The sequence below is a fragment of the Moschus berezovskii genome, chromosome 2 (assembly GCF_049115385.1).
Source record: "Moschus berezovskii isolate FMDL1 chromosome 2, NW_MosBer_1.0, whole genome shotgun sequence".
Lineage (NCBI taxonomy): Eukaryota > Metazoa > Chordata > Mammalia > Artiodactyla > Moschidae > Moschus > Moschus berezovskii.
Window position 1 is genome coordinate 81,091,166 of NC_142461.1, and position 25,576 is coordinate 81,116,741.

General features: G+C 38.7%; 1 protein-coding gene across 1 annotated transcript in view; it reads right to left on the reverse strand.

Moving 5' to 3' along the window:
• LRP1B (LDL receptor related protein 1B) overlaps positions 1–25,576 on the reverse strand; it is a 2,241,805-nt gene that overhangs the window by 137,396 nt on the left and 2,078,833 nt on the right. The window contains exons 78-79 of the mRNA XM_088842364.1: positions 10,932–11,155; positions 9,213–9,319 (exon numbers count right to left, since the gene is read on the reverse strand). Of these exons, the coding sequence (XP_088698490.1) occupies positions 9,213–9,319; positions 10,932–11,155 (331 nt within the window). The remainder of the gene's footprint in view (positions 1–9,212; positions 9,320–10,931; positions 11,156–25,576) is intronic.

The following is a 25,576-nucleotide window of genomic DNA, read 5'->3' on the forward strand; positions in this document are numbered from 1 at the left end:
CTGTGTTTGAATGTCTCCTGCAAAGGTACAGTTCAGCAGTGAGCTGCTGCAGGGGGAGGGGCTCTGGGTGCAGCAGACCTGGGTATGGCATCAGTCCTCTTGGAGAAGGTCACCATTAACCCCACCATAGAGCCACTAGAACTTACACAGGACTGGGGAAACAGGCTCTTGGAGGGCACAAACAGAAACTTGTGTGCACCAGAACCCAGAGGAAAGGAGCAATGACCCCAGAAGAGGCTGACCCAGACTTGCCCGTGAGTGTCCAAGAGTCTCCGGCAGAGGCATGGGTCGACAGTGCTCTGCTGAGGGGTCAGGGGCACTGAGTGCAGCAGTGCACGCATGGGACCTTTGGGGGGAGGTCGCCATTGTCATTGCCTCCACCATAGTCTGGCCTCAGGTCAAACAACAAGGAGGGAACACGGCCCCACCCATCAACAGAAAACGGGATTAAAGTTTTACTGAGCATGGCCCTGCCCACAGGGACAAGACCCAGTTTCCCCTGGTCATTCTCTCCCATCAGGAAACCTCCATGAGCCTCTTATCCTTATCCATCAGAGGGCAGAGGGAATGAAAACCACAATCACAGAAAACTAACCAAACTGCTCACATGGACCACAGTGCTGTCTGCCTCAGTGAAACTATGAGCCATGTCATGTAGGACCACCCAAGATGGACGGGTCTTGGTGGACAGTCCTGACAAAACTTGGTCCACTGGAGAAGGGAATGGCAAATCACTTCAGTATTCTTGCCTTGAGAACCCCATGAACAGTATGGAAATGCAAAAAGGAATGACACTGAAAGATGAACTCCCCAGATCAGTAGGTGCCCAAATCGCTACTGGAGAAAAGTGGAGAAATAGTTTCAGAAAGAATGAAAAGACAGAGCCAAAGCACAAACAACACACAGTTGTGGATGTCATGGGTGATGGAAGTAAACCCCGACACTATAGAGAATAATACTGCATAGGAACCTGGAATGTTAGGTCCACAAATCAAGGCAAATTGGAAGTAATCAAACAGGAGATGGCAAGAGTGAACATTGACAACATTTTAGAATCAGTGAACTAAAATGGGACTGAAATTGGTGAATTTAACTCAGATGACCATTACATCTACTACTGTGGGCAAGAATCCCTTAGAAGAAATGGAGTGGACATCATAGTCAAAAAGAGTAAAAAATGCAGTACTTGCATGCGATCTCAAAAATGACAGAATGATCTCTGTTTATTTCCAAGGCAAACCATTCAATATCACAATAATCCAAGTTTATACCCCAACTAGTAATACTGAAGAAACTGAAGCTGAACGGTTATATGAAGAGCTACAAGACCTTCTAGAAAAAACACCCAAAAAAGATGTCCTCGTCTTTATATGGGACTGGAATGCAAAAGTAGGAAGTCAAGAGCTACCTGGGGTAACAGGCAAATTTAACCTTGGGGTAAAAAACAAAGCAGGTCAAAGGCTAACAGAGTTTTGTCAAGAGAATGCACTGGTCATAACAAACACCCTCTTCCAACAACACAAGAGAAGACCCTACACGTGGACATCACCAGGTGGTCAAAACCGAATCAGATTGATTATATTCTTTCCAGCCAAAGATGGAGAAGCTCTATACAGTCAGCAAAAACAAGACCGGGAGCTGACTGTGGCTCAGATCATGAACTCCTTATTGACAAATTCAGACTGAAATTGAAGAAAGTGGGGAAAACCACTAGACCATTCAGGTATGACCTAAATCAAATCCCTTATGATTGTACAGTGGAAGTGAGAAATAGATTCAAGGGATTAGATTTGATAGACAGAGTGCCTGAAGAACTATGGACGGAGCTTCCTGACATTGTACAGGAGGTAGTGATCAAGATCATCCCCAAGAAAAAGATGTGCAAAAAGGCAAAATTGTTGTCTGAGGAGGCCTTACAAATAGCTGAGAAAAGAAGAGAAGGAAAAGGAAAAGGATAAAAAAGAGAGATATACCCATTTGAATGCATAGTTCCAAAGAATAGCAAGGAGAGATAAGAAAGCCTTCCTCAGTGATCAGTGCAAAGAAATAGAGGAAAATATTAGATGGGAAAGACTAGAGATCTCGTCAAGAAAATTAGAGATACCAAGGGAACTTGTCATGCAAAGATGGGCTTGATAAAGGACAGAAAATGTATGGACCTAACAGTAGCAGAAGATATTAAGAAGAGGGGGCAAGAATATAAAGAACTAAACACAAAAGATCTCCATGACTTACCTCCAGAAAACCATGATGGTGTGATTACTCACCTAGAGCCAGACATCCTGGAATGTGAAGTCAAGTGGGTCTTAGAAAGCATCACTACAAACAAAGCTAGTGGAGGTGATGGAATTCCAATTGAGCTATTTCAAATCTTAAAAGATGATGCTGTGAAAGTGCTACACTCAATATGCCAGGAAATTTGGAAATCTCAGCAGTGGCCACAAGACTAGAAAAGTTAAGTTTTTATTCCAGTCCCAAAGAAAGGCAATGCCAAAGAATGTTCAAGCTACCACTCAATTGCACTCATCTCACACACTAGCAAATGAATGCTCAAAATTCTGCAAGGTAGACTTCAACAGTACATGAACCATGAGCTTCCAGATATTCAAGCTGGATTTAGAAAGGCAGAGGAACCAGAGATCAAACTGCCAACATCTGCTGGATCATGGAAAAAGCAAGAGAGTTCCAGAAAAACATCTACTTCTCATTTATTGACTACCCCAAAGACTTTGACTCTGTGGATCACAACAAACTGTGGAAAATTCTTCAAGAGATGGGAATACCAGACCACCTGACATGCCTCCCAAGATCGGCAGACAGATCAAGAAGCAACAGTTAAAACTGGACATGGAACAACAGACTGATTCCAAATCAGGAACAGAGTACGTCAAGGCTATATATTGTCATCCTGCTTATTTAACTTATATGCTGAGTACATCATCAGAAACACCGGGCTGGATGAAGCACAAGCTGGAATCAAGATTGCTGGGAGAAATATCAATAACCTCAGATATGCAGATGACACCACCCTTATGGCAGAAAGTGAAGAAGAACAAAAGAGCCTCTTGATGAAATTGAAAGAGGAGAGTGAAAAAGTTGGCTTAAAACTCAACATTCAGAAAGCAAAGATCATGGCATCCAGTCCCATCACTTCATGACAAATATTGGGGAAACAATGGAAACAATGAGAGATTTTTTTTTTGAGGCTCCAAAATCACTGGGGATGGGGACTTCAACCATGAAATTAAAAGACGCTTGCTCCTTGGAAGAAAAGTTATGAACAACCTAGACAGCATGTTAAAAAGGAGAGATTTTACTTTGCCAACAAAGGTCCGTCTAATTAAAGCTATGTTTTTTTCAGTAGTCTTGTATGGATGTGAGACTTGGACTATAGAGAAAGTTGAGTGCCAAAGATTTGATGCTTTTGAACTGTGGTTCTTGAGAAGACTTTTGAGAGTCCCTTGGACTGCAAAGAGATCCAACCAGTCCATCCTAACGGAAATCAGTCCTGAATATTCATTGGAAGGACTGATGCTAAAGCTGAAACTCCAATACTCTGGCCACTTGATTTGAAGAACTGACTCATTAGAAAAGACCCTGATGCTGGGAAAGATTGAAGGGGGGAGGAAAAGGGGATGACAGAGGATGAGATGGTTGGACGGCATCACCAATTTGATAGATATGAGTTTGAGTAAGCTCTGGGAGTTGGTGATGGACAGGGAAGTCTGACATGCTGCAATCTATGGAGTCGCAAAGATTTGGAGAAGACCTCAGTGACTGAACATACACTAATTATAGGTAATATTCCACAGGGGATATATCAAGAATATTCATAATGGTGTTGTTTTAAGCTATTTATGATCTTGTTGGGCACATAGATTATGTATTAAAGTATTAAAGAGTCAATGATTATATGTCATTAAAGCAATAGGTGACTGGGAACCCAGTATGGAGATAAGCAGTGCTTTCGATGCCCAGAGAATTGAGGTATCTTTTTGATTTTGGAAAGTATGCAATGGCAGTGCTGGTGGTGAACAAACACAAGGCTGCCTGGGTGGTGGGCTAACTATACAATCAGATAGTACAGTTCTAACCTTTAAATGAACAGGAATTACATAAAGGGATAGAGAAGTTATATCTACTTCTAGTGCTGCTCATGATACTAGTATCACTTACACTCTATTGAGGTACAGAGCATAACCAAATGCACTGTATCCTAGTGCACATAGTCTTCATGTTTGTTTAAAGGAAAAATAGCCTTTTCTATAAACCTTAGATGTAAATAACAAGATATTACACTTGGAGAGAAAAAGAGGTATTATTATAATTACTGGTTTCAGTTTCATAACTTTGGAGTCAGGGCAAATATTTATAAACATACACCAAGAAAAGAGACAATATAGCTATACATAAATCTAGGATGTTTCTAAGAAACCATGAGCAATTAATGTACTTGTAAGGATATCTTATAAAATATATTTGCATAAGTGCACATTTTCTCTAGCATATTAATATAATGTATATATATATGTGTGTGTGTATATATAAATAGATATATACTGCAGATGCCGAATGATTACCAACTTTCCTTTGTTCAGTTCAGTTCAGTTCAGTTCAGTTGCTCAGTCGTGTCTGACTCTTTGCGACTCCATGAACCACAGCACGCCAGGCCTCCCTGTCCATCACCAACTCCTGGAGTTCACTCAAACTCATGTCCATTGAGTCGGTGATGCCATCCAGCCATCTCATTCTCTGTCGTCCCCTTCTCCTCCCGCCCCCAATCCTTCCCAGCATCAGAGTCTTTACCAGTGAGTCAACTCGTTGCATAAGGTGGCCAAAGTATTGGAGTTTCTTTCTAGTAATATGCTACTTATGAAATCTAAATTATCTATTATTTCCTAAAAATCTTCTGATATGTTTTATTTTTTTGTATATCAGTAACATTTGGCTTGCATTACTGAAGAGTCATTAATCATTATAAATTTAAGAGAGATGAAAAGATAATAGTGAGAGATATTTCTCCTTGATGGAATAAAATCCTCCCTAATAATACAAGACTACCATTTCCAATATTAAGAAATTCAATAAGCAGGTGGGCAATAGATAAAGCAGTAGATTTTACATGTAGCTTATGGGTTGTTTAAAATCTTTTGGAATTTGAACATATAAAGTGAGAATACTAGTCAACAAAGTATACTAAATGATATTTATAAACATGGATAAAATTATTTTTTAAAAATTGATATTAGGGAGTTACAGTCTTCCATGGTGACTCAAACAGTAAAGAATCCACGTGCAATGTGGGAGACCTGGGTTGGATCTCTGGGTTGGAGGATCCCCTGGAGGAGGGAGTTATCATGGACATTATATAAGATACAAATGTAAGGTTTTAGTATTATTACATGGCTTATTATTCCTACAGTTATTCTTAGCCTCTTAGATATTCAAGAAATTATACCAATTAATTTACATTGGTTTCAATATCTGATTTAAATGAATTATATCAATTCTCCATAAGGTAAATATTATCATATGCAATTTACAAGTGAGAACTTCAGTGCTCAAAAGTTGATACAGGTTGCTCAATTTTAACACAAGCCTATATAAATTCAAGGCTAAAACTCTTTCTACTACTCTGTATTTATTCTGTGTAAGGCACTATGCTATGTCCAATTGGGTATATCATCTTCCTTTTGAAACTTTTCTGTCAACTACTGTGACACTGAATTCTGTTGCTTTTCTCCTATTGCTCAAACACCTCTGTTGTCTGCACTTTTGACCTTGACTCTTCTAAACATAACCATATCACACATTTCTGCCCTTTCTGCCCAAGGAAGCTTCTTTGTTTCACCCTCCCTCATCCATCTTAACAACTCTAGCAAATTTCAATTATCAACTTTCTGTTGCTAATTCTGCAAACAAGTTTCCAGTTCTGCTTTGAGCTCCAGAACTAAAACTTCCAATAATCTGTGAGATAGCTTCATCTGAGGACTTCCCAGGTGGTGCTAGTTGTAAAAAATCTGCCTACCAATGCAGGAGACGCAAGATATATGGGTTCGATTCCTGGGTCAGGAAGATCCCCTGGATTAGGAAATGGCACCCCACTCCAGTATTTTTGCCAGAAAAATTCCATGGACAGAGGAGCATGGTGTGCTATACTCCATGTGGCTGCAAAGAGTAGAGCGACTGAGCACAAACACACACACACCTCCATCCCATTGATTTAGGTTGGCCACGTCTACAACTGCAACACATGATAACCAGGGAATACCACACCTTTCATAAACAAACTTCCCAAGAACTCCTGTCTTGGCTCCCTCCTAAGGTTCTCAGACTGGTAATTCTATACATTGCTTCCTGAGTCATACTTTAAAATGAAAATAATGTCATGTATACTATGATTATGAAAGTGAAAGTAAGTATAAATGAGTAAGTCATGTATACAAGACTTGTATAAGTCACACAGTCATGTCTGATCCCATGGACTATACCATCTCCAGGCCAGAATACTGGAGTGGGTAGCCTTTCCCTTCTCCAGGAGATCTTCCCAACCCAGGGATCAAAGTCAGGTCTCCCACATTGCAGACAGATTCTTTACCAGGTGAGCCACAAGGGAAACCCAAGAGTACTGGAGTGGGTAGCCTATCCCTTCTCTAGTGAATCTACCCGACCCAGGAATCAAACTGGGGTCTTCTGCATTGCAGGTGGATTCTTTACCAAGTGAGCTATTAGGGAAGCCCTTACTATGACTATGTAAGATGTTAACTCAGACAATTTTTGTTTTTAATCAACTGTCTGACTTTTCTATAAGTCTAAAATTAGTCAAACGTAAAAAAAATTAAGGGAAAAACATAAAAAATTTCTTCAAAACTAAAATTATGTTTGAACAGATTATACCACTTTTCTCAATGCCTTCAAATCCCCCCTTAAAGCCAGAACAGAACCTAATCCTTATCAGAGTGTTTCAGGTCCTAGATGATCTGCCTCTGGTCACCTTGTCATTCCCACATATCCTATTCTCCATATGCTCATGTGGAGCACATGCTCATGAGAATATGAGCACGTGAGAATAAGCTCATATGCTCAATCTCCAGTTGCTCATATGCTTCAAGGCATACAATCATCCCATGGTATCCACAGCGGATTGGTTATGGGATCCCCTATGGGTACCAGAACCCACTGATGCTCAAGTCTTTTACGTAAAGTGGCATACTACACTCAGCCCTCAGAATCAGCGGCTTCAGCAAATTCAACCTACCACAGATATGGAGGACCCACTGTCCTAACATCACTGCTCTTTTCCTCATGTGCTAGATTCATTCCTAACTCATGACTTGCATTCTTTCTGCTTGGAAAGCTCTTTCCTCACATATTCACATAGCTTGCTATCTCTCTTTATTCAGTTATCTTTTCAAATGCCAACTTTCTAGGGATGAGTTCTCTGATAATCATAACTAAAATAGTACTCTCTCATAACTAGGCATCCCTAGTTATGTTTTTTTTTTTCTATATGGTTTTTATATACATCTGACATGATGTATACTACATGTTCTATCCTATACAGGAAGTTCAGTTTCATGAGAATCAGAATTCTCTTAACAAGGGCAGGAACTATTTCTTCATCATTTGGAACAATTTCTGGCACCAGGTAAGTCTTTAATTAGTGTTTGTTAAATCATTGACAAGAGACACATCTCTATAAATGAACTCAATCCCAAGCATTCCTCCCTCCTGTAAGGGTAAAAACAATCTATTTAGAGGAAAAGGCAGAAGGTACATTAAAAGTAAATATATATGTATATATATATATATACACACACACACCAAATATAATGTTTCTACTGTGAAAGAAACTGCAAAGCTTCACTGTTAAATAACATGTGCTATAGAAAATGCATGCTATCCTTCTGATGCAGATGTAGTGGGTGACAGTGGGGAGGGAGCAAAAATTTCTGAGGCTTCTACATTTTGAGAATATTTTACTGAGGAAGGATTAAATTTAGACCTTACAAGACTGGTAAAATTCAAGGACTTCCCTGGTGGTTAAAACTTGGTGCTTCCAAAGCAGGGGCTGTGGGTTTGATCCCTGGTTGGGGAACTAAGGGGCTTCCCAGGTGGCTCAGTGGTAAAATATCAGCCTGCCAATGCGGGAAACATAAGAGATGCAGGCTTGATACCTGGTTGGGGATGATCCTCTGGAGAAGGAAATGGCAACCCACTCCAGTATTCTTGCCAGGAGAATTCCATGGGCAGAGAAGTCTGGTGTGCTACAGTCCATGGGGTCACAAAGAGTCTCATGCGATTTAGTGACTGAGCACAGCACAGCGGGGAACCAAGCTTCCATATGCCATGAGGCCAAAAAACTTAGAAAAAAAGAGCAAAAATGATTGGTAAGATTCAGCTAAATGCAGAGAAGTTGGAAGGGTACTGTAGAAGAGGGATCTGAGAGGAAAATGGCATGGGAGAAAGAACAGGAATGCAGGAAAAAAGCTGAGTTCTGAAGCAGTCCGGGAAGTACAGGGAGTGTGGACTGGTGGTTTAGATGACATGCTGGAAAGGAGATTAAAGCTAGATTGAAAGAAGCTGTGAATGTCTTTCATACGTCTCTTTCACAAAAATTATCTGCATATTACCACCATATTTAGTCTCTCATCTAGCAGTTTACCATCTCTCCCAATGTCATTAACATTTAGCTGTAAAAACACCCTAATACAGTGCTATAAACTGTCAAATTTTCATGTAGGTGAAACCCTAATAGCCTTATAGCTTAGGTAATTTTCAAATAACATCCCCATAATATCACCAACAGTATAGTAAGAACCTGAGTTTCAAGTTGGGAAACTATGACATGAAATGTTAATGACTTTTATAAAGTCATGCTATAAATTATTTTATCTGCTTTTAAAAATGACTACATTGCCAAATGGAACCAGAAAGCATGGCAACATTATTACATTTAGCATACTATTTCATGTTATTTTATATTACTGGAGTATAATTGCTTTACAATGTTTTGTTACTTTCTGCTGTACAACTCCCATCCCACCCATCTTGGTCATCACAGAGCACCGAGCTGAGCTCCCTGTGCTATACAGCAGCTTCCCACTAGTCATCTATTTTACACACGGTAATGTATAAATGTCAATGCTATGCTCTCAATTTGTCTCACCCTGCTATTTCATAATTTAGACAGTGAGGGAAACATATCATACCTGTAGGTCTCTGTAAATTCTTTTGTACTAAAATTCTTCTCAGAGTACCATCCATGGCCGCCTCTTCTATGTGGGAGTGGTCCCCAACAACAGTCCAGTACATCATCCTGAAGAGATAGGTCAAATTGATTAGCTTGGTGACAGTGCTGGCACAGCCCCAAACAAGGTCTGAAAAGATTCTGTGCATCCGAATCACCTTAGATTCCCTGATAAAGGAACTAACTCTAAATGTACAGAGTAAAGACCTCCAAGAGAGGGCCCTAGGAATCAAGGTTTTAAATAGTCATACACTAGTGTTAGTCTCTCAGCTGTGTCTGATTCTTTGCAATCCCATGGACTGTACCCCACCAGGCTCCTCTACCCCACCAGGCTCCTCTCTCCATGGAATTCTCCAGACAAGAATACTGGAGTTGGTTGCCATTTCTTTCCCCAGAAGATCTTCCTAACCCAGGGACTGAACCCGTATCTCCTGCATTGCAGGCAGATTCTTTACCATCTGAGCCTCCTGGGAAGCCCTTAAGTAGTCATGGTTATGGTGGTGGTGGTTTAGTGGCTAACTTGTGCCTGATTCTGGCGACCCCTAACACTGTAGCCTTCCAAGTTCTTCTGTCCAGGGATTTCCCAGGCAAGAATACTGGAGTGGGTTGCCATTTCCTTCTCCAGGGGATCCTCCTGATCCAGGAATCAAACCCAGGTCTCCTGCATTGCAGGCAGATTCTTTACCAACTGAGCTATAAGGGAAGTCCATATCTCCTACTAAAATATGAGAGTTACTGTTAACAGGATAAACTGTAGTTCACTTGACTCCCAAAGCTCAATTTTGAAAAGTTCTTTAGAAGAAGAATATCTATAACACTTGAAACCATCTTATTATTGTGACAGAATTCATTTTACTATAGTTGATACATCAGTAAGTTTTCTTTTATGATAAAGTAGTTATTTTCTCAAACAAATTATTTTCTCACTTAGAAAATACCACACTGCACAATTCTGCATAATTCTATTAAGTAAATAATTGCTTCTTTTTACTCAGGATCTAATGATCCACTTTATGGATGATTAAGAGTTTTATTTAACATTTCCCTATTTCTTTTTTGGTCACTGCTTATAAATGAAAAATAAAATAATAAAAAAGAAAAACAAATCAAGTAAAATAAGGACATATTTATAGTAAATTTTTAAAGTTCGCTTATACATATGCTTTCATTTTTTATTACCAGAAATAGCCAAAATCACTAATACTCTACACTTAAAATGGTTAAACATTACATGTAACATCTCAAAAAATCAGTTTTAGATGAACAATAGTGGTTACACTTTTCATATCAGTTTCATTAATCTGAATGTACACATAGCATATACAGACACTAAATGTATAAGCACATTTATAGAACTGTTCAGAAAAAAACACAAATTTTTCACCACCATTTGGTATGAAAAGGACCTTCTTTTTTATATAAGGAGTAAAGGGATTTTCACAAGTCTTGTAACTGTATTATATGTTGAACATTTATCCAGAAACAACACTATAGAACACAGGTGGGACAATCTCTAAAAATGGATAGTCATATCAAGAACACATGTACACCCGGGGCGTATTCATGTCAATATATGGCAAAACTAATACAATATTGTAAAGTAAAAAAAAAAAAAAAGAAAGAAAAGAGATCAATAAATATTAAAAAAAAAGAAACACCAATAACCATGCTATTAACCTACCCTCTTTTAGGATTTACAGCAATGGCATAGGGTTCTCCAGCCATATTTGTTAAGAGTCTGGTACAGTTGGGGCCACTCAGCTGCCCTACGTTGATAGAGTACCTCAGACTGGTCCAGTGAGTAGTGTAGTAACTGAACCAGTGCATTCGAGAATGGTCAGTCCAATAAATATTTCCAGCAACCCAGTCAACTGCAATGTCCCTGGGCCTTCGAAATTCAGGACACTAAAAGAAAACAAAACAACAAACCACAGTATTTTCAAAAGCAAATTGGTGGAGTTTTCTATATATATATATATATATTGAGATTATTTGGGAATCATGTTAATATGATCAGGTATTAAGTATTATATAGATTTTTAAACATACTTTATTCTTACTTTTTATAGGTATATAATTTCACAAGTCCTAAGTATACAGTTCATTGGAATTTTACCTATCACTGCCCCTGTTTAACTACCACCCTGTTAGAATATTTCCAGAACTGTAGAAGGTTCACTTATGATGTCTGCTGCTGCTGCTGCTGCTAAGTCACTTCAGTCATGTCCGGTCTACCAGTTAGTATTTCTCTTAGAATAAGCATAATTCTAATGTCTAACATCATAGATTAGTTTAAACAAATCCACATAAACATCATCATACTCTTCAATTCCTGATCTTGATTCAGCATCATGTCCATGTATCCATATTGTTGTGTTGTCAGTTAGTAATTGTTTTTATTTCTGGATAATATTTAATTTCATGAATATATATCGATTTGTTTACCATTTTACTGGTAATATGTATTGTGTTTGTTAATAATTTTAGGCCATTACAATAAAAATTATGAATATTTCTGTATGCATCTTTTAGTGGATGTGAACTCTCATTTTATTGAATATTTAATAAGAAATAGAACTATTGAAGCTTAAGGTATACATATGTTTGCTTGAATAGATAGGGTTAGAATTTTCTTTCAAAGCATCTCTACCAATATTCACTCTTTTCAGCAATTTAATAAAGTTCCAATTGCTCTGCATCCTTACCATATATAATTTGATTTAAAATAGAAAAAGAATGTTAATACAAATAGGCACATTTAGAGAGATGCTATATTAAAATGTCTTTTGAGGAAAGTTACAAACTGTCATTTATATTAAATCTGCTAGCTTGGATTTTCTGTGTAATAGTACATTACTGAATTATTGTGAGACAAAGGTAAGAGAGTTCATTGGGAATAGACAGCAAGGAAAATAACGTATGCTCTGTGCCCTTCAATTAACTTGATCACTTTGAGCTGAAGCTAGTGCAATAATTAATTTGACATGGTTGGGTTTATTGTGCATAGCCAAAAGTGAGAAGGAATTCTCAGGGGTATTATATCAAGACTAGAAACAATTATTTGAAGGTGATTATAACTAGACATGTCATCAATGTGTAAAAGCATTGTTAAGACTCGTAACAAGTGGAAATGTGGATTTTTAACAGATGACTGTTTCTTCTATGTTTTACTAGTGAGCACATTTTGTTAAAGTGTGCTTGGGTTAAAAGCAAACAGACTGAACTTCTCAAAAAGAACATGAGATGCCAAGAAATAAGAAGTGCAAGTCGCCATCTGCTGTGTGATTACTGAGATCTTAAGGAAGGAAAATATGGCTCAAATTAAACACAGAACCTTTAGAAATTTCTAATGACCTTTATTATCAGTCTTTTAACTGATTGATTTAAAAACTAAACTTTTGAAATAATACAATGCCTTATTTCTCTACTCTAATAGTAAATACTATCCACCTACCCAGTGATATCTCATAGCTAACTAAAGTTAAATGAAAAGTACTCTGAAATACAACATAATCTAAACATTCCATACAAATAATATTTATAAATGGATAAAATATAAAGATTTATCCTAGCCAAACCACAAAATAATTTTCATTTCCATATCATTTAAATTAAATGTAATAGCTGTTTTTGCTTTGGCAGTATTTAAAAGTAAATTTATCAACAAATGGTATGCACATGTCAATGTAAATCTTAAATTTATAAACATGAGAGACAATAGGAGAAAATAAACATTATGAACTGTATAAAGCCTCTTGGAGCGCATTTATCTTTTTTAACACCACTGAAGCAATCTTTTACCATGCACTTGTTCAGCATGAACATAGAAGAATACCCTATTTTGCCTTTGGTGGTGGTTGGTGGTTTAGTTGCTAAGTTGTGTCTTACTCTTGAGACTCCATGGACTATAGACCATGAAGACCCTCTGTCCATGAGATTTCCTAGGCACAAATACTGGAGTGGGTTGTCATTTCCTTCTCCAGGGGATCTTCCCAACCCAAGGATAGAACCTGAGTCTCCTGCATTGCAGGGAGATTATTGACTGAGCCACCACGGAAGCCCAGATTTGCCTTTATGTTAATATACTATATGATTTTTCTGTCCTAGTGGTATCCTTGCTAAATAGGACATATTTTATGCAAAGTTCAACTTTTTTAATTTAATATTTTCATTTTGTTTCACTCGTGCTCAAAAAAGAGCTGGTTATCTTTCCATTCTATATTTATATTCCTGTTCTGCTAACAGTTAAAACCTCAAAATCCTAATGATCATGGAACATTCAGAAGTCTGATTTTGTGATACTTTTCAGAAAAGTTAGCTGGTGAAAATTCTATTAATGGTAAATTCCAAGAGGATATATAGAATTTAGGTCACATTACTAGAATAAATGTTACTTTTAAATGCTGAGCACAAGAGATACTGATGGGTTATAGAGCCGTTTAAATCCATGTAGTTATTCTCTGGTTCCTTGATCAAGGAATCTCTAATGTCATTCCCATATCAACTAAGGTAGTTAGAATTTGGAGTAAAGGATGGTCACACCCAATAAATTCAACCTAAAGTCATGAATCATCAGTGACAAGATGATTCTCAGTGAATTATGGCAACCAGGTGAAGATGTTACTAGGTATTCATCCTTAATGACTCATAACATGCTGAATGCTCAGTAATTCTCGACACTGAAAAGAGCAAGATTGAACAGAAGATGAACAACAACAAGAAGACAGAAACAAGATGGTCTTATTGTTAGGGAAACCATAGCCAAATTAGGAAATCACCTTTATAGTGAGTTCTATAGAAATAAATAATCCCTTTCTATTGCTCATGGCTTGACCAGGATCGCATTGAAAGTGAAAGTCGCTCAGTTATGTCAGACTCTTTGTGACCCCATGGACTATACAGTCCATGGACTTCTCCAGGCCAGAGTGCTGGAGTGGGTAGCCTTTCACTTCTTCAAGGGATCCTCCCAATCTAGAGATTGAACCCAGGTCTCCCAATTGCAGGTGGATTCTTTACCAGCTGAGCCACAAGGGAAACCACAGAATACTGGAGTCCTTCTCCAGGGGATCTTCCTGACCCAAGAATCAAACTGGGGTCTCCTGCATTGCAGGCAGATTCTTTACCAACTGAGCTATCAGGGAAGCCCAATAGGGAGGATTGCATTAGTCATCTAAAAGGGAATCTCATATTGAATGAATGTTGGTTGAAGAGCGGAAGGCAAATTGCTGGTGGGTCTTATGAAGAAGTTCAAAATCAATCATGTAAACATAAAAAGTGGGAAACACAGGAAAAGTAAACTGAGGTTCTTGACCTAGAATGGAGACTGAAATGAATAACAAAAACAGGATGGTTACACCATTTGTCTCGAAAAAGACTGAAAAACAACCAAACACATCAGATTGGAAGCATGAAGAGAATATGAAACTCTAATTTGCCTCTTTGGCTCCCACTCTAGACAGATAGACCAAGGAACTGGAGGCACTAATGCGGTATGTCGTGTTTACGAGATTGCAGAGGCCTGTGGTTACCCAGACGACAAAAGGCATTTCTCATTTTTTTGCACAAAGTAGAAGACACATTTTGATGGCTTTCTCCAGACAGATGATTTCTTTCCTAATAAGCTCTCTAAATACACAGCCAAAGTTTTGAGGCCTGAGGCATTCTTCTTTATAGAGATATATTAGTTGAATGAATGAAATGCTTAAATCTGGCCAAAAAATTGGCAGCTTGATTGTAACACAATTAGAGGTTACTGTTTTAAACTACTAATCCTTTACAGCTGCAGATTGTAAGGTATCTGTCACAGTGCCAGCTTCAGTAAACTAAAGATATAAGTCACTAAAGACATTTGTTTTAAACCAAGGAAAGAGGAAAATCTATGAAAGGGGAATTCAAACATTTGAACTGTGAAAGTACTTTTTTAAAACAAAATTCCTATAGTTAGCAATATAATTTGAGAAAATATACTTAACACAAGGATAGATTGAAGTTGCCACATATTTCATTTGTTCCTGATTTTTCATCTTTGTGTGCATACAAGAAAATTCAGTCCATTTTGATAAAATTAATTATCCCCTGATGCAATGCTAGTAAAACACAGATATAACAACACTGTAAAGAACTTGTGTGTGTGTGGCGGGATGGGGATGGGGGCATCCATATGTAATGATAAGATTATTTACGTTTTTGGTTCACAAAATGTGAATCAGATTAAATTCTCATAAATTAGTCAATACCACATTGCAGGCAGATTCTTTACCATCTGAACCGCCAAGGAGGCCCAAGAATACTGGAGCGGGTAGCCTATCCCTTCTCCAGGGGATCTTTCTGACCCAGGAATCGAACCAGGTCCTCCTGCATTGCAGGCATACTCTTACCAGCTGAGCTACCAGGGAAGCCCAATAATAAAGTAAGGACTACACAAATTCTGAACATTACTAAATTCCACAGCTTGATAATTGTTATTTCAATCAAGCTCATACAGCAATGGAGAAACCCTCCCTCCAAAACCCAAAAAAGTTATATTTAAGAGCTAGAATATGTACGGATTCTAAAACCACTTCAGGGATGAAACTTCTGCTTCTATCAGCAATCTATTCTTCAGAAAAGATCATTTCAATCTGAATATTTATAAGGCTTAATTGAAAAGATTGTTTCAATTTTAATAATTTTACTACAATTTGTAGTATTTATCTACACTAAAGTGAAAATGAAAGTGAAAATTGCTCAGTCATGTCCGACTGTTTGCAAACCCATGGACTATACAGTCCATGGAATTCTCCAGGACAGAATACTGGAGTGGGTAGCTTTTCCCTTCTCCAGGGGATCTTCCCAACCCAGGTCTCCCACATTGCAGGCAGATTCTTTACCAGCTGAGCCACAAGGGTCTTACACTAGGACTACATCAACGTGGCATAAGCTCTGTTATAGGAAAAGGAAACCAAATAAAAGTATATAATTCTCAGATAGTATCCAGAAAATAACTAGTCTGTCTTTGGATATCAGGGTGAATATTGTATGTGATTTACCATTTTTAAAACATACTCAATGTTCTCTAAACTTATTTGTTATGATCTATCACCTACCTGTGGAAAATTCTGAAAGAGATGGGAATACCAGACCACCTGACCTGCGTCTTTAGAAACCTGTATGCAGGTCAGGAAGCAACAGTCAGAACTGGACATGGAACAACAGAATGGTGCCAAATAGGAAAAGGAGTACGTCAAGGCTGTATATTGACACCCTGCTTATTTAACTTATAAGCAGAGTACATCATGAGGAACGCTGGGCTGGAAGAAGCACAAGCTGAAATCAAGATTGCTGGGAGAAATATCAATAACCTCAGATATGCAGATGACACAACCTTTATGGCAGAAAGTGAAGAGGAACTCAAAAGGCTCTTGATGAAAGTGAAAGAGGAGTGAAAGGTTGGCTTGAAGCTCAACATTCAGAAAAAAAAGATCATGGCATCTGGTCCCATCACTTCATGGGAAATAGATGGAAAAACAGTGGAGACAGTGTCAGACTTTATTTTGGGGGGCTCCAAAATCACTGCAGATGCTGATTGCAGCCATGAAATTAAAAGACGCTTACTCCTTGGCAGGAAAGTTATGACCAACCTAGATAGAATATTAAAAAGCAGAGACATTACTTTGCCAACCAAGGTCCGTCTAGTCAAGGCTATGGTATTTCCCGTGGTCATGTATGGATGTGAGAGTTGGACAATGAAAAAGGCTGATCGCCGAAGAATTGATGCTTTTGAACTGTGGTGCTGGAGAAGACTCTTGAGAGTCCCTTGGACTGCAAGTAGATCCAACCAGTCCATTCTAGAGGAGATCAATCCTGGATGTTCATAGGAGGGACTGATGCTAAAGCTGAAACTCCAATACTTTGGCCACCTCATGCGACGAGTTGACTCACTGGTAAAGACTCTGATGCTGGGAAAGGTTGGAGGCGGGAGGAGAAGGGGACAACAGAGTATGAGATGGCTGGATGGCATCACCGACTCTATGGACATGGGTTTGAGTGAACTCCGGGAGTTGGTGATGGACAGGGAGGCCTGGCGTGCTGTGATTCATGGGGTCGTAGAGAGTCGGACACGACTGAGCGACTGAACTGAACTGAACTGAATCACCTACCTACCAAATAACCAAACTGAGCCAAAACTTTCAATTGAACTACCAGCTAAACAAAAGATATCATGGAAGACTAGAAAACAACATATTTGGAATCAGAAAGTTGGTTTAAGAACTAGTTTTTTGGACTCTGTGGGAGAGGGCGAGGGTGGGATGATTTGGGAGAATGGCATTGAAACATGTATATTATCATATGTGAACCGAATCGCCAGTCCAGGTTCAATGCATGATAGAGGATACTCGGGGCTGGTGTTCTGGGATGAACCAGAGGGATGGGATGGGGAGGGAGGTGGGAGGGGGGTTCAAGATGGGGAACACATGTACACCTGGGGCAGATTCATGTCAATGTATGGCAAAACCAATACAATAATGTAAAGTAATTAGCCTCCAATTAAAATAAATAAATTAAAAAAAATAAAAAGAGAACTAGTCCTGCTGCTAAGTCACTTCAATCCTGTCCGACTCTGTGCGACCCCATGGATGCAGCCCACCAGGCTCCCCGGCCCCTGGGATTCTCCAGGCAAGAACACTGGAGTGGGTTGCCAGTTCCTTCTCCAATGCATGAAAGTAAAAAGTGAAAGTGAAGTCGTTCAGTCGTGTCCAACCCTTAGTGACCCCATGGACTGTAGCCTACCAGGCTCCTCCATCCGTGGGATTTTCCTGGCAAGAGTACAGGAGTGGGTCGCCATTGCCTTCTCTGAAGAACTAGTCCTAGTTTCTCTATAAATGATGAAAGTGAAAGTGAAAGTGTTAGTCACTCAGTTATGTCTGACTCTTTTTGACCCCATGGACTGTACCCCACCAGGCTCCTCTGTCCATAGAATTCTCCAGGCAAGAACACTGGAGTGGGTTGCCATTTCCTTCTCCATGGAATCTTTCTGACCTAGGGATTGAACCTGAGTCTCTTGCATTGCAGGTGGATTCTCTACTCTCTGAGTCACCTGGGAAGCCCATAAATTATGTGGCATATAAAAATAAAGGCTTTGGATCAGATGATCTGTAAAAGTGTTTAACTTCTAAACACTAAATTACATAACAGTTTAAAACATTATCCATTCTATATAAACCTTAGAGACGCATCTAATGCTAAGTATGAATTTGTATGCATTAGTCAGTAAGCAAAAATTTGTTGGTACTTATGGGGGCAATTTTGACATCATCTCCCTATGTGAGTAACCTGAAATTAAGAAGACAAGGTGCCTTCTGAGAGTTAAATCTTTTTTCTGATAGTTACAATTTAAACAAGCACAACAGCAGAGATGCAAATTAGAGCTATCTGAAAGAAGAGGCTGCAAAATGGTAGGTTGAACACTAAATTTAAAGTTTTATTTAAAAGCTTTTTAAAAGATTCTAACTTTAATATTAAGAAGATATCACTTTAAAAATCAAACTTTTTTTTTCTTAAAAATTAAGGATATATAAGATAGTCTATCAAAAGAAGGCAAACATTCCAGAGTAACAGAGTCAATCAGCTGCTGCTGTTTTAATGAAGCATGTCTTCAGTTTGCCTCTCTCACTCTATCCCTAATTCTATGCCCAATCTGTTTCACTCATTTCTCTTACATAGATAAGTGGTTTGCAACCCATGCCTTAAAGAGAAAAATAATTTTACTTTAATGAATAAATCTTGCATCTATAAGATATAGCAACAAACACATGAAAAAAGAGACTCAGAGAAGCAAATGTTTAGAGTGTGTTTTCAGAATCATTAGGTAAGCATCTTATAAATAAACTGGAATATTCAGTCTATGTAGCAGATACATATATATATGAATATGTACACATAAATTGGGCTTTTATAGTTCAATGTTTCATACATCGAGTTCATTCAAATTATGAATATACATGTGTATATGTAGTAAGGTGATGCTTTTGAACTGTGGTGTTGGAGAAGACTCTTGAGAGTTCCTTGGACTGCAAGGAGATCCAACCAGTCCATCCTAAAGGAGATCAGTCCTGGGTGTTCATTGGAAGGACTGATGCTAAAGCTGAAACTGCAATACTTTGGTCACCTCATGAGAAGAGTTGACTCATTGGAAAAGACTCTGATGCTGGGAGGGACTGGGGGCAGGAGGAGAAGGGGATGACAGAGGATGAGATGGCTGGATGGCATCACTGACTCCATGCACATGAGTTTGGACATGATTTGAGTAAACTCCAGGAATTGGTGATGGACAGGCAGGCCTGGCATGCTGCGATTCATGGGGTCACAAAGAGTCAGACATGACTGAGCAACTGTACTGAACTGACTGAATGCTCAAAATCCTTCAAGCTAGGCTTCAACAGTACGTGAACCAACAAATTCCAGATGTACAAGATGCGTTTAGAAAAGGCAGAGGGACCAGAGATGAAATTGCCAACATTTGTTGGACCATAGAGAGAGCAAGGGAATTCCAGAAAAACATATACTTCTGCTTCATTGACTATGCTAAAGCCTTTGACTGTGTGGATCACAAAAAACTGTGGAAAAATCTGAAGGGTATGGGAATAACAGTCCACATTACCTGTCTCCTGAGAAACCTGTATGCAGGTCAAGAAACAACAGTTAGCATCAGACATGGAATAACAGACTGTTCAAAACTGGGAAAGGAGTACAACAAGGCTGAATATTGTCACCATGCTTTTTTAACTTATATGCAGAGTACATCTTGTGAAATGCCAGGCTAGCTGAAGTTCAAGCTGGAATCAAGACTATTGGGAGAAATATCAACAAGCTCAGATGCAGATGATAGCACTCTAATGGCAGAGAGTGAAGAAGAACTAAAGAACCTCTTGATGAAGGTGAAAGTGGAAATTGAAAAAGCTGGCTTAAAACTAAACATTCAAAAAATGAAGATCATGGATGGCATCTGGTCCCATCACTTCATGGTAAATAGAAGGGGAAAAAGAGTGACATATTTTATTTTCTTGGGCTCCAAAATCTCTGCAGACAGTAAATGCAGCCATGGAATTAAAAGATGCTTGCTCCTTGGAAGGAAAACTGTGACAAACCTAGACAGCATATTAAAAAGCAGAGACATCGCTTTGCCAGCAAAGGTCCACCTAACCAACACTATGGCTTTTCCAGTAGTCATGTATGGATGTGAGAGTTGGACCATAATGAAGGCTGAGAACCAAAGAATTGATGCTTTTGGATTGTGGTGCTAGAGAAGACTGTTCAGAATTCCTTGGTTGCAAGTCAATCCTAAAGGAAATTAACCCTGAATATTCACTAGAAAGACTGATGCTGAAGCTGAAACTCCAATCCTTTGGCCACCTGACAGGTAGAGATGACTCATTGGAAAAGACCCTGATGCTGAGAAAGACTGAAGACAGGAGAAGAGAGCAACAAAGGATAAGATGGTTGGACAGAATCAGTGACTCAGTGGACATGAGTTTGAGCAAACTGTGGGAGATAGTGAAGGACAGGGAAGCCTAGCATGCTGAGTTCATGGGGTTGCAAAGACTTGGACACAACTTTTGGATTGAACAACAAGAAAGATTGTGAAGTTAAGTTGCATTATTTTAAGTGAAACATATTCTATTTATGGCTGGAAAAAATATGTTTTTGAGGGTATATGCATATTCTCATGGGAGAAGGTGGGAGGGGTATGTTGGGAGATGAGGCTAAACATCATGGAGAGGTTTGTAAGACCATGATTTTTCAATGGAAAGATTTAAGGAGGGAGACATGATGCTGAGGTTATATTAATAGTTTATTTTGCCTGTGGTATGAAGAATGGCTTAGGACTGGGGACCAAGGGAATACCAGAAACTCAGGCGAGGTTTATTCAATGGACTCCAGAGGAAAGATTGTGCAATTTTAATCTAGGCTTTTGTGAAACAAAAGTGATAAAAATGAGAAATATCTGGAGGTAAAAATATTTAAACTTATGATAAATTGAATACCAAGGATGAGAAGCATAACTTATAAAGGATAACTTTCAAGATTGATATGCTATTGCCATGTATCCCAAAGATTTTCAATTAATTTATTGCTTCTAATTTAAAAAGTGTATCTACTTCATAACAGGTCTTGTTCTAAGTGCTAGTATTAGGAAAAAAGGTAACTGCCACTGCTTCTGGATATTTATTTATAGTGAAGTGAGACAGACAATAGGTTATAAATATAATAAATGAATAAATTATGTGGCAGTAAAAAAGTACTATGGAAATGCAAAAGAGCAGGGCATTGAGGATCCCAGGATGGGAATAGGGTAATAGATTGCAATTATCAGTAAGTTATGCATTCAGATGACATTTAAACAAAGACTTGAAGGAGTTCAGGAATTGAATTATGTAAGATATCTGGCTGAAAGGCATTTTAGGGCAAAAGACCATTTCAGAAAAGGCCTTACTTTAGTGGGTAGTGATGGGTTTCAGAAATAGCAGAGCTTCCCTAGAGAAGAGTGAGTAATGGGGAAAGTAGTGGAAGATAATCAACGAAGTAACAGAAGACCAGATCTTTTAAATCCTTAAGAGATGTTAGGAGAATTTCAGTCTTTTCAATGGAAAACCATTGAACATTTTTGATCGAAGATGTGATGTGATTTATGCTTTATACAGAGCATTCTGGTTATTGTTTTGTGAATCATAAGGATAGCAAAGAGACCAATTAGGAGGGTATTGCATTCATTCAGAAGAAAGGCGAAGGTGGTTCAAAACTAGATCCTTGAAGTCAAGCTGATGTTGCGGTAATCAGCTCCTAGACATACTTTGGGGGTACATTCAATAATATTGTCTGATTTTGGAGTTATGAAAATAGCAGAGGGGCCAGCAATGCCTCTAAGATTTTTACTTTGAGCACCTGGAAAACTGAGTTGCCATTAAATTACATTGGGGAAGCAGATTTTGTGGATCATATGAGAAGTTTATTTTTAGGCATGTGCACTACTCTGGGGATTTTTTTTTTTTTTAACATCCAAAAGGAAAAGCAAGCAGTTAGATATAGCCTGGTATCAATTAAGCAATTTTTAGCATGTAATTTTATGTTAAACCATGAACTCTATTAGGAAGTGAGGAAGATAGAAAGAAGGAGATCACGGTCAGAGTCTGGGCATTCCAATATTAAAAGGAAAGGAGAAAAAGATCTAGCCAAAGACACTGAGAGGTGAGGAAAAGGAGAGAACAGTAAAAGAATAAGTATACTGGTGATTCATCTCAGAACTATTTTGTATTAGTTATTATCACATCAAATGAAGTCACAAACAAAAAGAGCTACTTAAAGGTTAACTGGACTGACTCTTACTGTTACTATGTAGAAAAAGATTTATCAACTCTGGCACTGTCGGTATTTTGGTCAGAATAATTCCTTGCTGAGAGGAACTAATTTATTCATTGTGGGGTGTTAAGCATCCTCCCTGGCCTCTACTCACTTGATGCCAGCAGCAGTCCTCCACATTGAGAATCAAAAATGTCTTCAGACATTACCAAATGTCCTCTGGGGTGAAAGATCATCCCTGGTGGAGAACCGCTGATGTAGAACTACTGAATGCTCTCTAATGATGCCTCTCCCTCCATGACTCTAAGCATTTTTCAAGGTCCTTAATGAATTTCTGTTTTCAGATTTTTTGAACACTTCTTTGTTTTCCTTTACTTGATCTTTCAGCAGTATACTAGAAATATAACCAAAACTTCCTTTTCAAAACACTTTTTTTTCTCTTAGTTTCTGTGATTCTACATTATCTTGTTTTATCCTAATGTACTGGCTGGTCCTTGCCATCGTTTTAATCTAGTCTTAGAGCTTGATTCCAGTTCCTTCTTATTTCTCCTGGTAATCTAACCAGGTTTCATAGTTTTAGATATCCTCTCTATTCCTTAATGCAAGTCCAGTCCAGACAAGATAAAGCTTTGACTACATCACTGCAAACCTGACATTCTCATTGGATCTCTTACTGGACTTAGCATAACTAAAACCGAACCCACAGTTTTCCATTTTCAGTATCCTTCAAATTATACAATCCAGGAAACCAGGCGTCAGTCTGGAATCCTTTCTGTCCTGATTTTTCACATTCATTCTATTTGCAAACATTTTTTTCCCTTAAGATTCTACTCACTACCTTTCACTTCACTGAGACTATAATAGAGCAACATACCACCATTTCTGTGGGAGAACAGCCCTTGTATGTGGCCTCCTTCTGTTGTAGTCTTTTCTCCCACCAAATCCATTCCCCACAGAAAAAATAAAAGAGTTGTCTTAGATATAAGTAAGATGGCATTACTTCCTTCTGATTTCTTACGTCTTAGCTCAAATCACCTCTCTTCAAATGTGCCTTTATTAATCATCTTCAGTTCAGTTCAGTACAGTTCAGTCGCTCAGTTGTGTCCAACTCTTTGCGACCCCATGAATCACAGCACACCAGGCCTCCCTGTCCATCACCAACTCCCGGAGTTCACTCAAACTCATGTCCATCGAGTCGGTGATGCCATCCAGCCTCAAACCTATATCATTCAAGTTTCTAATCTCTACGTCTATTTTTTACTTCCATCAATACACCTTTCAAAAATTGGATTTTTTGTATTTATTTATGTGTTCAGAGAAGGCAGTGGCAACCCACTCCACTAATCTTGCCTGGAAAATCCCATGGACAGAGGAGCCTGGTAGGCTACAGTCCATGGGGTCGCTAAGAGTCGGACATGACTGAGAGACTTCACTTTCACTTTTCACTTTCATGCATTGGAGAAGGAAATGGCAACCCACTCCAGTGTTCTTACCTGGAGAATCCCAGGGACAGAGGGAGCCTGGTGGCCTACAGTCCATGGTGTTGCAAAGAGTCAGACACAACTGAAGTGACTTAGTATGCATGCACATAAATTTATAATACTGAAGAAAGAAAAAAAAATCAATTTTTCAGTTCAGTTCAGTCACTCAGTTGTGTCCAACTCTTTGCGACCCCATGAATCGCAGCACGCCAGGCCTCCCTGTCCATCATCAACTCAAACTCATGTTCATTGAGTCAGTGATGCCATCCAATCATCTCATCTTCTGTTGTCCCCTTCTCCTCCTGCCCCCAATCCCTTCCAGTATCAGGGTCTTTTCCAATGAGTCAACTTTTCGCATGAGGTGGCCAAAGTATTGGAGTTTCAGATTTAGCATCAGTCCTTCCAATGAACACCCAGGAATGATCTCCTTTAGGATGGACTGGTTCGATCTCCTTGCAGTCCAAGGGACTCTCAAGGGTCTTCTCCAACACCACAGTTCAAAAGCATCAATTCTTCAATGCTCAGCTTTCTTTATAGTCCAACTCTCACATCCATACATGACCACGGGAAAAACCATAGCCTTGACTAGACGGACCTTTGTTGGCAAGTAATGTCTCTGCTTTTTAATTTGCTGTCTAGGTTGGTCATAACTTTCCTTCCAAGGAGTAAACATCTTTTAATTTCATGGCTGCATTACCATCTGCAGTGATTTTGGAGCCCCCCAAAATAAAGTCTGACACTGCTTCCACTGTTTCCCCATCTATTTCCCATGAAGTGATGGGACCAGATGCCATGATCTTACATTTCTGAATGTTGAGCTTTAAGCCAACTTTTTCACTCTCCTCTTTTTACCACTACCCAAATGTCGTAAACCAAGACTTTGAAGTTTTTGCTAAAATTTATGCACACACACGTATGTCTGGGTACATTATTGTTGTTGTTTAGTTGCTAAGTCATGTCTGACTCTTTGCAACCCCATAGACAGTAGCCCTCTAGGCTCTTCTGTCCATAGTATTTCCTAGACAAGAATACTAGAGAGGGCTGCCCTTTCCTTCTAGGGATTCTTCCCAACCCAGAGATCAAACCTGTGTCCCATGCATTGGCAGGAGGATTCTTTACTGCTGAAGCACCAGGAAAGCCTGTGGTTAAATAGGAATACTTAAAAATTTATGTATACATGTATGTATGTGTGTGAGATGTATATACACAGACCCATATAATGGGTAGGAGATTTATAGCTAGTAGGACTCAAATTTAAAACTGAAATCTATTAAAGAAAACAATTGAATATCTTGTTAAAGCTTCTCAGGAAAAATGGTTCTAATCAACTTTTTGAGAAAAAGGTATGATTATTAATGAATAAAATTATATTTATTCTGAACAATTTCTTTTGCATAATAGGGAATATGCCAAGCATGGTATCTCATATTCACTTCTCAAAACCAGGTATATCAGATGAACCATTTGTTTTGCTCAGGAATATTCAGCTCTTTAATGGTAAAATCTAATG